The sequence below is a fragment of the Lynx canadensis genome, chromosome D4 (assembly GCF_007474595.2).
Source record: "Lynx canadensis isolate LIC74 chromosome D4, mLynCan4.pri.v2, whole genome shotgun sequence".
Lineage (NCBI taxonomy): Eukaryota > Metazoa > Chordata > Mammalia > Carnivora > Felidae > Lynx > Lynx canadensis.
Genome location: NC_044315.2, coordinates 6,475,556 through 6,489,370, shown reverse-complemented (window position 1 = coordinate 6,489,370; position 13,815 = coordinate 6,475,556). Strand labels below are relative to the sequence as shown.

At 35.6% G+C, this 13,815-nt stretch overlaps 1 protein-coding gene across 3 annotated transcripts in view; it reads left to right on the top strand.

Annotated features, from left to right (window-relative positions):
* Window positions 1-13,815, top strand: part of JAK2 (Janus kinase 2) — a 121,762-nt gene that overhangs the window by 75,025 nt on the left and 32,922 nt on the right. For all 3 annotated transcript variants that reach the window (XM_030294265.1, XM_030294264.1, XM_030294266.1), the window contains 6 exons: window positions 4,085-4,406; window positions 5,149-5,268; window positions 7,730-7,887; window positions 9,618-9,729; window positions 12,685-12,871; window positions 13,515-13,642. In XM_030294265.1, the coding sequence (XP_030150125.1) occupies window positions 4,085-4,406; window positions 5,149-5,268; window positions 7,730-7,887; window positions 9,618-9,729; window positions 12,685-12,871; window positions 13,515-13,642 (1,027 nt within the window). The remainder of the gene's footprint in view (window positions 1-4,084; window positions 4,407-5,148; window positions 5,269-7,729; window positions 7,888-9,617; window positions 9,730-12,684; window positions 12,872-13,514; window positions 13,643-13,815) is intronic.

Sequence of the window (13,815 nt, the reverse complement as noted above, 5' to 3'; positions counted from 1 at the left end):
AGATGCTGTTTTGTATGCCAACTCCTAACTGGACATGATGGCTTAGGTGTTAGAGTGTAGAAAGTGAGGGAAATGCATAAGATTTTTGTACTTTCATTCTTTATCTGCTCTTTAAAATCTAAGTTTCTCAAGGGTGGGAAGAAAAGAACTCGAGAATGCAAAGAGTTTAAAGGAGACTGCTGAGTTTGTACATATCAGGCCAGGATCAAGGCCGCTTACATAGCAACTGAGCTACTCCAACTATAATAATAAATAAGATGCAGATTTTATTTCATAGTATAAAAAATAGTATCGTTTCTAAGCCAAGGCTCAATTTCAGAGCCTTTAGGAACCTCAAGTTTAGAATTCTCTAAAAACTCAGTATAAGAAAAGCATGGGGAAAAATGTTTTTATGCTTCAAGAGTTAATAGCTTTAAATCTCTTGAAAAAATTTTAATGTTTCTAACAAATCTAGCTAGTTCTGATAGTATGACGCTGAAGTGGATTCATCATGTTCAGGAATCACACATTCCTATGGTATTCCCACAGGATGTATGCCGGGTCCTTTATGCCAGGCATCAAAGTAGAAAGCCTTGTTGTATGTGTTATTTTAAACTCCTCTTTTTATATCCAAATACGTTTTCAAAAGCCTTATTAAAAAGTAGTCATTGATGGCTGTGTATTTTGCATTTTTGTGAAATGTTTATGTAAATCGCATTCCAAATTTAGTAAGTCTCCTGGTAACTAATGTTTTTTACTGAAGTAGATAAAGTGAGAATCATTTTGTATTCTGATTCTATTTTTAAATCTTTTCAGTGTTTATTCTGTACTTCCTGAGGCTCTCCTCTATGCTATCCAGACTTTTATTAAATTTTATGTATTTGCTTATTTATATATAATTAATTGTTATGAAAAGAAACGGAGTGTGACTTTTTTTTTTTTTTTAATGTTTATTTATTTTTGAGAGAGACAGAGACAGAATGTGAGTGGGTTAGGAGCAGAGAGAGAGTTACAAACAGAATCCGAAGCAGGCTCCAGACTCCGAGCTGTCAGCACAGAGCCTGACATGGGGCTCCAACTCACAAGCTGTGAGATCATGACCCCAGCTGAAGGCAGACACTCAACTGACTGAGCCACCCAGGCGCCCTCAGAGTGTGACTTTTAAAATCTGAAAAAAGAGTAGAATTTAAATGGGCAGAGTGGGGAGTGATGGATTGTGTGGAGACTCGTGGAAAAGGCCTTGTAGCAGAAGGGAACATAGGAAGAGTAAAGAGAATCAGTATGGCTAGAACCCAAAGAGTTATTAGCAGGAGGTGAAGCAGGGGCTAGACCAGAACCTAGGACCTTAGAGCTATGTTGACAAGGTTAATAACACTCGGAAAATATGCAAGAGGATTAAGCAAGGGTGGAATGATTAAATTTGTGTTTTTAGAAGATCCCGATGACTCCAGTGTAGAAAACAAATCAGACAGTGGAAAGAGTAAATGAAAATGCTGGTCGCCCAGAGAGTAAGGCTATTACAGCATTTCCTCCAGGCGATGCTGTTCGTACTGAGTTGGTAATGAGAAAAGTGGGCAACTAAGAGAAATATTTAGAAGGTAAATCAGGGGAATGTGGCGATGAATGGAATAATGGGGATTGAAGGAGAATGTGTCACCAAGGATGCTTACTGGTGCTGTTTACTTAGATAGGAAACGCTGTAAGAGGATCTTTTAGGGGCATTAGCAGGACTCAGGAGTTTAGTTTGACACATCGTTTAAGCAGTTTTGGGGACATGGAAATTAAATGTGTAGATTGACTTGTATTTGGAAGATACGGATAGGGAGTTTAGAGGTCAGTGCTGCAGACACATATCAGAGTCATTTGGATATAGAGAATCTAGAGAGAAAGAGAGTATAAATAAGAGAAGAGGGCCCATAATAAAGTCTTGAGGAACTTTAACATTTAGTCACCAGGCAAAGGGGAATGAACCTGTGAAGAAGATTGAGGAGTATCCCACGAGACAGGAATAAAATCAGGAAAACTAAGGGGAGAGAGCTTAAGGAGAGGTGCTGCTCCTTAACAATGCGGTAGGATGCTACTGGAAAATAACAAATAAGACGAATGTGGGAATTTGATTTCAGCAACTTGGAAGTTTTTCTTGATTTTAGCAAAAGCGTATTCTGTGAAATGATGGATGAGAAGTGAGACTGGAGTGAATTGAAGAGTAAGTGGAAATGGCTGTATAAACTCTAAAATAAACAGCCCAGATAGGCCGTAGCTGGAGGGACACGTGGGGTAAAGAGATTTTACGTCTAAGGTGGGGCCGACATTGGTATCTTGTGGATCGAAGAGGATCAAGAGGGTAAAACCTCCCAGAGGGTGGATGTATAGAGAGGAAGAGAGAGGCTCCAGGTAAATACAAATCAAAGAAGGGGCTTTACATCATTTATTGTAGCAGGTGCGAAGGAGGAGGGAATGAGTGCACATGTCTGTAGGTTTGCTAGCCGGATATTGAGGGAGCTCTGCTTAAAGAAGCTTTTTTACCTCTAGGAGAGAGATGAAGTCGCTTGATGAAAGTAAGGAGGAATTCAGCTGAGGGTTCAGGCAGACGAAAGGTAGGCGGTTTGGGGAAATTTCAGAGGGTGGACATAGTTGTAGAACTTCGGAGAATGTGTTGAACCAGAGAAGTGTTGTAAAACTGATGGTAATGCTGCAAGCATGTTTGAAATTGGTGATTCTGAGTTTCTCCTGCCCTGTCTGCTACATCAGTGAGTCTCCAGCACCTGTGCTAGTCAAGTAAGGAACAGAGTGTTCCTCCGGGGGCTTCAGGTACTTTAGGGAAGGGAAAAGCAGGGGTTTGCTGGCCCATGTGTAACAGCCAGTTCTCGAAAAAACCAAAGATGTGACTTGTTTGTTGTCTTTGCTGATATACGTGGTATAAATCCTGTTTATGGCCAGTTTCAGGGTATCAACCTGACGTGCCAGAATGTAGAATTGGGAAGAGACGAACAATAGCCGGTCTTTTTCACCCCTCATGTATGAGAGATGTAAACAACCTCAAAAGCCTAGTAGTAAAATGTAAAATAAAATTTTAAATGTAAAATAATTCAGAAGTGATACATTTTGAGTATTGCCTATATTTTTAATATAATTTATTTATAGCCTTATATAACTTAAACTTTAATGATGGCTCTTTAACAGTGAGCTCAGTAGTCTTCTGTTGTAATAATAAGCTCTCAGCATGAGTCAGCTCAAGTACTAGCTATAAATACTGAAATACAGGATAGAGTCATAAGTGATACTATGGAATGGTGCACAGAATACTGTCTGACAAAGGGAGGACCATCTAATATAGTCATTGAGAGAGGTTACCTGGATTGGATGATGCTTGAGCTGGGACTTTTGGAATAAGTAAGAGCCAACCAGATAGGAGACAGGTGATGGGAAGAAGGATTAGCACATGGGAAGGCATGGAAATTTAATGTAGTTGTACCTTCAGAAATAAAATTTTCTTCATTTGTCAGATATTTGAGCAGGAGGGAAGTTATCTCTCTTCTTTAGGGTATTTTACATAGAGGCAGAATTACTAAAGAGTCATTTCTAAGTGGAATCATTTTGATTGCAAAGGAATTATTAGGAGTTATTGAAAATGACCTAGAAAATAATGTATACCAAAGAAATATGTTTGCATAAGGAACAACACTGGCTTCCAACAAAATGTAACAGTTTCCAGAATTCAGATACATTTTGGTGTATGGCATCATAGGAAATATTTGCAACACAGTGCCCAAAAAATGATACGTAAGATGATCAGAGAAAACAAATTTTTAGAGACTCCATTATTAACTAGACTAAGTCTTCATTTCATTAGGGAAGAAAATTAACATATCCTGTTCTAAACATTTGTGGTAACTCAGAATTTTTGTATATTTTCACGTCTTCAGACAAAACCTTCAGGATTTATACTATATCAGTGCCAGCCCTGTCCCCTTTCTCCACTTGACTACTTCCTGCACTGCTGCATTTACCTGTCGTGGAGAAAGGTGCTAATTTCTCTTTCAATTTCATTTTAGATTTGTGTTCCAGTTTGTTTTGTCTTTCTCTGTGTGTTCTTTATCCATAGCTACAAGACATTCTTACCAAAATGTGTTCGAGCAAAGATCCAAGACTATCATATTTTGACAAGGAAGAGAATAAGGTATAGATTTCGCAGATTTATTGAGCAGTTCAGCCATTGCAAAGCCACTGCCAGAAACTTGAAACTTAAGTATCTTATAAATCTGGAAACACTTCAGTCTGCCTTCTACACAGAGCAATTTGAAGTAAAAGAACCTGGAAGAGGTCCTTCAGGTGAGGAGATTTTTGCAACCATTGTAATAACTGGAAACGGTGGAATTCAGTGGTCAAGAGGGAAACATAAAGAAAGTGAGACACTGACAGAACAGGTAATCCTTAATGATATGTTCTCCTTCTTTGTTAATTTAAGTGAATGGCAATAGAAACAAAGTAATTTTTCAAAGTAATTTTTCTCATTTGAAACATGAACTTGCGATTCTCTTCTCTCATTGATAAAAGTGGAAGTTTTAATACTGTGAAACCATCAAGGTCATGTCTGTAATTCTTTTCTTATTGTTCTTAAATGGTTTTTTATTTATTTTTTATGACAAATATTAGTAATGGTGTTCTTACAGTTTCCAAAAGGGCTTGAATTCTAAAAGTGATTTTTAAGGTAGTTTTGCCTCTTTTTAAAATTTTACCATTATTGATAATAAGCACAATCATAAAGTTTAATTGGAAAAGTTTAATTTTAATTGATTTTAAGATGATGTCTACTTGTTATTTTTTTAAGTCTTACACTACAAGTTTTAAGTTTGTTCATATCTATGTTCTTGGATTATGATTAGATTACGTTCATTCTTTCTTGGTTAAACTTCAACTTTCTGACAATAGTTCCTATCCATGTTGATTGGATTGAAGGGTACTGTAGCATAGTTCTTGGTATACAAGACACAGTAAGTCTTAGGGTTAGACTGTCGAGGGAGGGAATCCCATTTAATGCTGATCTGTTGCTGTCAATACTTTTTTATTTTAAAGAATTTGGAATGAATGTTATGTCCTTCATAGTCTTATTTTAAAATGGCTCCCTTAGTTCTACCTGTTTTTAATTTCAAATGCTCTTAATTATAGGATTTACAGTTATATTGTGACTTTCCTGATATCATTGATGTGACTATTAAACAAGGAAACCAAGAAGGCTCAAATGAAAGTAGAATTGTAACTATCCATAAGCAAGATGGTAAAAATCTGGTGAGTTTGCTCTATAGTTACATAATAATTACATTTAACAGTTGTCAGAAATAAGTGTTTTAGAGTCCTGAAACCAGAGTTATTTTCTTGTAGGAATTCTGATGATAGTTTTAAATACAACTCTAAATGTAAACATCAGTTTAGCAAGTTTTTGGGTACAGCTAGCTTTTGTATCGCTACCAACACAATCTTCCCAGAATGTCTTGAGCATTAATGTGTTTCTCACTCATTTTTATGATTGGCAAGTTAGCAGTTCCTGCACTCCCCTGCTGTGGTCTGTGTCACTTCCCTGTTGTAATGCTCAGTCCTGACGACATTCCTTTTATCAGTAGGGATGTGCATAATGCCAGTCATGCTGCCTCATTAAAACAGTGCTTTCTGGGATTCACATAACAAAACATAAACCAGTCCCAGGTTAGCCCTACCTAAGCTGTAACACGTGATTGGTTCTAAAAGATGATCCTTTCTCTTTATTTGGTCAGCTTCAGAAAACCCACTTATTTTGTTTTTTATTAAAAAAAATTTTTTACTGTAGTGTAGTTGACACATAATGTTATATTTGATAATCCTGTACATCACACAGTGCTCAGCATGATAAGTGTCATTAGAAACCCTGCTTATTTTAACTGAAAGGGAGCAACTAAATTCCCTTATACTCTGCTCTTAAACTGCTTACCTGGTTCTGTCAGGGGATGCCTTCATTCTGGTAAATGTGGTAATTATAAAAGAATAAGTATTTCTAGAAGAGTTCGTTGATGCTAATATGAACATCCTGTAGTAACATAATGTACTTTATGGGATGGTATTTGGACTTGTTGGCTTTATTTTTGTTATGACTTTTTTAATGTTTATTAATATTTTTGAGAGAGAGAGAAAGTGAGCAGGGGAAGGCAGAGAGAGAGGGAGACACAGAATCGGAAGCAGGCTCCAGGGTCCGCACCATCCACACGGAGCCTGACGTGGGGCCTGAACCCATGAACCGTGAGATCGTGACCTGAGCCAAAGTCAGACGCTTGCCTGAGCCACCCAGGAGACCCTTTTTTAAAATTTTTGTTTTGTTTTGTCTTTAAAGTTTATTTTGAGAGAGGAATAAGGAGAGAGAGACTCCCAAGCAGGCTCTGCACTGCTCGTGTGGAGCCAGACGTGGGTCTCAGACTCAAGAGCCGTGAGATCGTGGCCTGAGCCAAAATCACCTGTTGGTCACTTAATCTACTGAGCCACCCAGGTGCCCCGTCTTTCTTTTTATCTTTAAAAGTGTGGTGAAATACACTTCACACAAAATTGAGCATTCTGTTCTAGGAGTTCCACTTCAGGGTGTGTATCCAAAGGAAACAAAGTCACTACCCTGAAGAGAGATTGGTACCCTCATGTTCATTGGAGATTCCTTGAATGTTACCAGGTTTTAAATATTTTACCAAACTGATGGATAAAAATCGCTGTCCTGTGCTATATTTAATTTGCTTAATTAGAACCTGAGATTGAGCAAGCTCTTATGTGTTTGTAAACCAGCTGTTTGTATGTCTTCTTCTGCAGATTGTCTTTTTATAACCTTTGACTAATTTTCTTTTCTGCTTTTAATTGATTTTGTACATTTTTTGGTTAAGTTTAATCTTAGGTACTATTTTATGTTTGGGTTGCTATTATAAATGGGCCTATTTTCTCATTACACAATCTGACTACTTTTTATATCTGTGAAAGCTGTTGACTTGTATATCCTATCTCCCAGTGAATTATCTTTGTGATGTAGTAGTTGTCTTCTTTTGGGATTCCCAAGTACACAATCATATAATCTCCAAATAGAGATACTTCTAGTCTTACATTTCTTTCTATGGCCTAATTGTGTTAACTAAATACAGTACAACACAGTATTAAGTATTGGGCTTTCTATTCCTATTTCTTATTCCTGATTTTAGGCGAAGTTGCTTCTATTAAATAAGGGTTTTTCCATTGTAAGAGATGTTGCATTTTAGGCTGATTATATGCTCGCTTACGTATGTATGATACAATCATGGCATAGCTATATATGATTTTAGTTTATACTATATACATTTGAATTTACAGCATGAATGTTTTAACCTTAGTAGTGTATACTTGGTATGTAAAAATAAATACTTATTATTTCTAATTAATACCAACTTTTATATCAGACCAGCTAGATTTCTAATTGAGATGACTGGCATATTTGTCTAATTGGGGTATTGGGAAATACAGCAAAATTATGGATAAAAGTGAACTAGAAAGATGTGATAAACCCATATTTGAGGAGTGTAAAATATCATACATAAGAATTTATAATTCATATTGGGTAATTGGGAGGCATAAAAGACATTTGAGCAATTTATAAGAAAATTAATTTAAGAGAATTCATCTAATGACATGGAGTGGAGAGAATTTTCAATATGTAACATGCAGTTGACATTTTAAATGATACTTATTATTTCCTTTTCTTTTCTCTGCTTAGGAAATTGAACTAAGCTCATTAAGAGAAGCTTTATCCTTTGTGTCATTAATTGATGGCTATTACAGATTAACCGCAGATGCACATCATTACCTCTGTAAAGAAGTAGCTCCTCCGATGGTGCTTGAAAATATACAAAGCAACTGTCATGGCCCGATTTTGTGAGTAATACAGACTTTAAAAGTAATTTTTTTAAAAAGTCAATTAGATACTGACAAAGAATTTTTTACAACGAAGTGATATATGTAGGTTTAGGAGTTTAGGAACAAAATACTAACCTTAATTTCACAGAAGTAGTTTTTTCTTTTCCTTAACAAAAGTTGATTTGCAATCGGATTGTATAATAATTAGAATTATTTAGGATGTCACTTGCTTTCTGTATCGAAGCCTATAAGACTTAAATTGTACAGCCTGGTGTTTAGCTGCCTAGGTGTGTTTAAGTAACTCTTGAGTGTTAATTTTTTTTAAAAAAATCATCCAATTTATATTTCATTAATTTTGAAATACTGCAGAGGAACCACAGTGCAAAATTTAGTAATCATTATTTTTTGATAATCCAGCTCCTCTTACTGAAAACTTGTGTTCACAAGATGTGTTGTGATGTCCCTGTTTCGAAGATGAGTGAGTGGCGTGTAATGCTTTGTGCAGGGATGAAAGTGACAGCGCTCTGTTTCTGTGCTGTTCAATACAGTAGTCGCTAGTTACTTGTGGCCAGTTAGCATTCACGATGTGGCTAGTGCAACTGAGGGACTGGGTTTTGAAACTGAATGTAGTTTTAATAACTTTGTACTTAAATAGTGCCCTGTGGCTGCTAGCTCCATATGGATCCACACAGGGACAGACCCTGACTGTAGAACTGGATAAAGCCAAGTGTCCCGCACAGCATCTGTTTAGCCCAAGTTTTAGTTATCGCTCAGCCTGTATGTACTTTCGGATTGGTACCAGGCTTGAAAGACTTGTAAAGAAGAAATAGACTGGAAGTGTGAGCATACGTGTCTTGACCTTAACCTGCCCTTAATTAAATATTTGAGAAAAACGTATCCGGACTGATGTTTAAGACTTGTTTCTGTCTGTACCTCTAATCTGTTTAATAGTAGGTATGGTTGTTATGAAAAAGTTGCACTACTTGAACATTCTATAACTTACGTATTTAGTATTTAAAAACTCCTACCATTCATTCATTCATTCTTCATCCATCCATTCAAGCATTCTTTCATTTATTTATAGAACATTTGCTGGGTGCCTAATATGGGCCACTGGTTTGTGTATGAGAAATACAGTGATGAATGAAACAGATTTTTCCTGCTTTCATATAGATTACCTTTTGACTTTTCTTTCAAGATGTCCAGCTTCAATAAAACATATAGTAAAATTTGAAAATCAGTAATCTTTGTCACTTGCCATAGGTCTTCTATTATACTTTGGCATTAAATACTAAAATAAGGCATATAAATTTTTATACTAGTAATTGCGATGGTAGCAAAGACATAAGTGTTTTATGATATATTGTTTGCATAGTTAAATGAAGTTTTCTGGGAGTGAACATGGTTTTTAAAAAAACTAAATTTTTAATTATAAGACAGAAAATTCAAATGAACAAAATGTTCTTAGTGATTTTCTGTATCTTACTATACCTTTTATTTGTGTTTAAAACCCTTGAATTGATTTGAACTTATCGCAAAATAGCTTTGAAATAGTTAAAAATTGATTTGAACTTATCGCAAAAAGTACTGTAATACTTTTCCTTACAAGGTAGTTGATAAGCATATAAAATAGAGGAGACTTATTAAAGTCTGAGACTTTTAGATTTGACTTTTGATCTCTTAGATTACATTTTGGTCTTAGTGTCATGGGACTTGCTATATTATTCAAATTACTTCTTTACCTTTAGAATGGATTTTGCCATCAGTAAACTGAAGAAAGCAGGTAATCAGACTGGACTCTATGTACTTCGATGCAGTCCTAAGGACTTTAATAAATATTTTCTGACTTTTGCTGTCGAGGTTAGTATTTCACAATAAATGGTAACTTTTTTTTAAAATTTCATTTCCCATCCCACTCCCCTCCTCTGGCAAAGGTAACATCTTTATTTAGCCTGTATAATTTCCCCCTCATGTTTATCTACCATTTTTTCTTTTTTTTAATACTCAGAATGACAGCTCTGGATATGATAACTAGAATAATAATGCTTAGTTAAGCTCAGAGATTCTGTATCAATAAACAAGATGTAGGGGCTCCTGGGTGGCTCAGTCGGTTAAGCGTCCATTTCTTGATTTTGGCCTCGGGTCATGATCTCACGGTTGGTGAGATGGGCCCTGCGTCAGGCTCTGTGGTGGCAGTGAGGAGGCTGCTTGGGATTCTCTCTCTCTCTCTCTGATCTTCCCCAACTCATGCTCTCATTCTCTCTCTCAAAATAAATGAATAAACTTAAAAAAAATAAGATATAATTCCTAGGATTTATATAAAATTATTTATAATGCCTTTTCATTTGGTATTTATTTCATTTTTTTAAACGTTTATTTATTTATTTTTGAGAGAGAGCACAAGTGAGAGAGGGGCAGAGAGAGAGGGAGACACAGAATCCAAAGCAGGCTCTAGGCTCTGAGCTGTGAGCACAGAGCTTGATGGGGGGGCTCAAACCCACGAACCACAAATCATGACCTGAGCCACCCAGTTGCCCCTGAAATTTATTTTATTTTTTGACATTTGGATGTTACTAGCGTGTCGAATTTGACCAAGTCTCTTCAAGTCTCTTTTTGCAAAAATGGAGATCTTTACCAAAACACAGAACCAAATGAATCAGAAGCAAATTTTCCTTTTATGGTAATTGGTTATAGAATTAGAATGAAATAGGTCAATAACAAATAAACATAATTTGTTTAACTAGTGGTTTTCCTGTATTAAGAGTAATTATCTACCATGTATATGTTTTAAGGGTAAAACTACAATGAAACCACACTGTTAATACAGGTAATTTTGAATCTCATCTAACATTGTTTACTACCCCAAATATCTAAAAAGATACTCTTACTTCTAAGGCAGTTTCATGGTATAAATCTTTTTTTTCTTTTTCCCTTTTTTTTTGTTTTTTAATTAAAATTTTTTTTTCTTTTTTAATATGAAATTTATTGTCAAATTGGTTTTCATACAACACGCAGTGCTCATCCCAACAGGTGCCTTCCTCATGCGCATCGCCCACTTTCCCCTCCCTCCCACTCCCCCATTAACCCTCCCTTTAAAAAAAATTTTTTTTTAATGTTTATTCATTTTTAAGAGACAGAGTGTGAGCGTGGTGGGGTGGGGGGTGGACAGAGAGAGAGAGAGAGAGAGAGAGACACACACAGAATCTGAAGCAGGCTCCAGGCCTTGAGCCATAGCCTAAAGCCCAATGCGGGGCTCAGAGTCTCAAGCTGTGAGATCATGACCTGAGTGCAAGTCAGATGCTTAACCGACTGAGCCACTCAGGCGCCCCTCATAGTATAAATCTTGAGAAACTTTATAGCAGCTTCCAAAATTTTCTTACTTACAAAAGTATACAAAGTAATGTTTTGGTTATTCAGTTATTTTAATTTTTATAAAACTCAGTCACTTTATATTTAGCATATAGAGTAGATTAATTGTCCATAAGTATATAAGGTGGGTTACTTGATAAGTTTAGCATTTAATATTACTAATAATCTATCCTAATTTCATTGTATCTTTTTACTGTAATATATAGCAGTCCAACATATTTAACCATCAATTCAAAATGTATTTTTTTTATGTTTACTTTATTTGCTCAACCTAATATGAGGGCTGTATACTAGAGAGTGTATGGCATAACCCTGCTTTAAGAAATGTGTCTTTTGGGAAAACAAAAATAGGAAGATATACCAAAGAAGTACTAAACTGAGCATTGTAATTAGTCAGTATAGACAAACATAGACAATAACAAAAAGGGTTGCAATTAAGGAAGAGCTTTTGGAGTAGGAAAGATTTGGGGTATTTTGTCAGTTTCATTTCATAAGTGGTTTTAAGGAGGTTGAATATGCTAATAAGTAGCTCAAAAAATAGGTGAATAAAGAAGTTCATAGTATAGCACATAAAGCAAACACTGAAAAACTGAAAATATTAAAATCGCCAGGAGAGTTAATTATGCAAATACAGTAGTGGTACAGTGAATGGGTAATCATCTTTGCGTATGAAATGGGGTCAGGGTTGCTAGGGAGTACTTCACAGAAAAGATGATACTTGACCCTAGTGTTAAGAAATGTCTAGGGGCGCCTGAGTGTCTCAGTCAGTTAAGCGTCTGACTTCGGCTCAGGTCATGATCTCACCATTCATAAGTTCGAGCCTCGCGTCCTGCTCTGGGCTGACAGGTCAGAGCCCGGAGCCCGCTTCAGATTCTGTGTCTCCCTCTGTCTGCCCGTCCACTGCTTGCACTCTGTCTCTCGCATTGTCTCAAGAATAAAAATTAAATAAAAAAGAAGTGTCTAAAAGTCCATTGCTCAGAAGGAGAGGATGTATATTCATACGTAGAGAACAGCATGGCATTTGCTTGAAATTTTTAAAGTCGCTTAATACAGCTAGAACAGGTTATATGTTGGCTCCGGTAGAAGGTGAGGTTGGAGGTAGAGGCTGAAGCCTGCTCTTGGAAGTCCTTATTTATAAGTTACTTTTAGATTTTGTCTTGTAAATGATGGGAAGTTTTTAAGGATGGTATTATAATTATCATTGCTTTCTTACTTGCTTTTTAAGAAAATCAACTGTTGAGCCATTATGTAAGGTTTGTATTATCATCAGATACCTTTTTCAGGAACCAGGCACGTCTCTCACCCTATACCAGCACTGTGTTAGGATTCACACTTCATATGTCTAAATGTTCTGTTGGTTGTTTCTGTGATAGCATTTTTGTCACAATAATTACTGTGGCGACCATTGTGATTTTTCCCTCTGTCTTTATAATTAAACTTATTTAGCGAGATAATGTCATCGAATATAAGCATTGTTTGATTACAAAAAATGAGAATGGAGAATACAACCTCAGTGGGACCAAGAAGAACTTCAGTAATCTTAAAGATCTTTTGAATTGCTACCAGATGGAAACTGTTCGCTCGGACAGTATAATTTTCCAGTTTACTAAATGCTGCCCCCCAAAGTTGAAAGGTAAAATAATTTTCTAGTTAGTATTAAAATACTGGTCATGGATTGTGTATATGGTAAAAGGCATCTTCAGTGTATCGATTACAAAAGAAATATGAGAGAAGCAGCTCCAAACACAAATTAATTTTGTCTTGTTCTCTTGTATAAGGATCCTCAGATAGGATTATTCAGTTTGATTTAAGTCTATATGTCACTTGAAGTTCCATAATGCTGAAATGACATTTAAGAAATGACAATCACTTGGTGTAAAATCACTAACTGAAAGACTCCTCTGCCATATCTCGTATGTTGTTCTAAGTAAAAACTTTCATACTCTTTTAGAATTTTAATTTCTATACTTTTAAAATAACGATAGTAAGATTATAAATCCCTTGGAATAAGAGATTTATTAAAAATTGTTATTAAAATTCCTGAAAAATTATGTTAATTAAGGAAATCATTACAGTTTTGAATGTTTGAAATAACTGGTTAAAATGCATCAAAGCCCAATGAATAAATTCCTAAAATAAATTTCTCTTTGTTGGAGAAATGAACAAGTTGTAAGTGTTTCTTATGTATAGAACACATTTTATTTTACTCCTTTGGAGCAGTTTATATCCTCAGTGTGTTTGGTTATATATATTTTTTTCATTTTTTTTTTAAACAGATAAATCAAATCTTCTAGTCTTTAGAACCAATGGCGTTTCTGATGTACCAACATCACCAACATTACAGAGGCATAATAATGTGAACCAAATGGTGTTTCACAAAATCAGAAATGAAGATTTGATATTTGTAAGTCATTAGATGCTAATTATTGTCCTTTTTGTCCTTGTAAAACAACTGTTTTCTTGATTTCCTATCCCACATTATATTCATGTGACATTTGGAACTATCCTATTATAACCTATATTATCAAAATTTTATCTCAGTTTAAATATTTTTATTTCTTGTGAAAATGTGATACC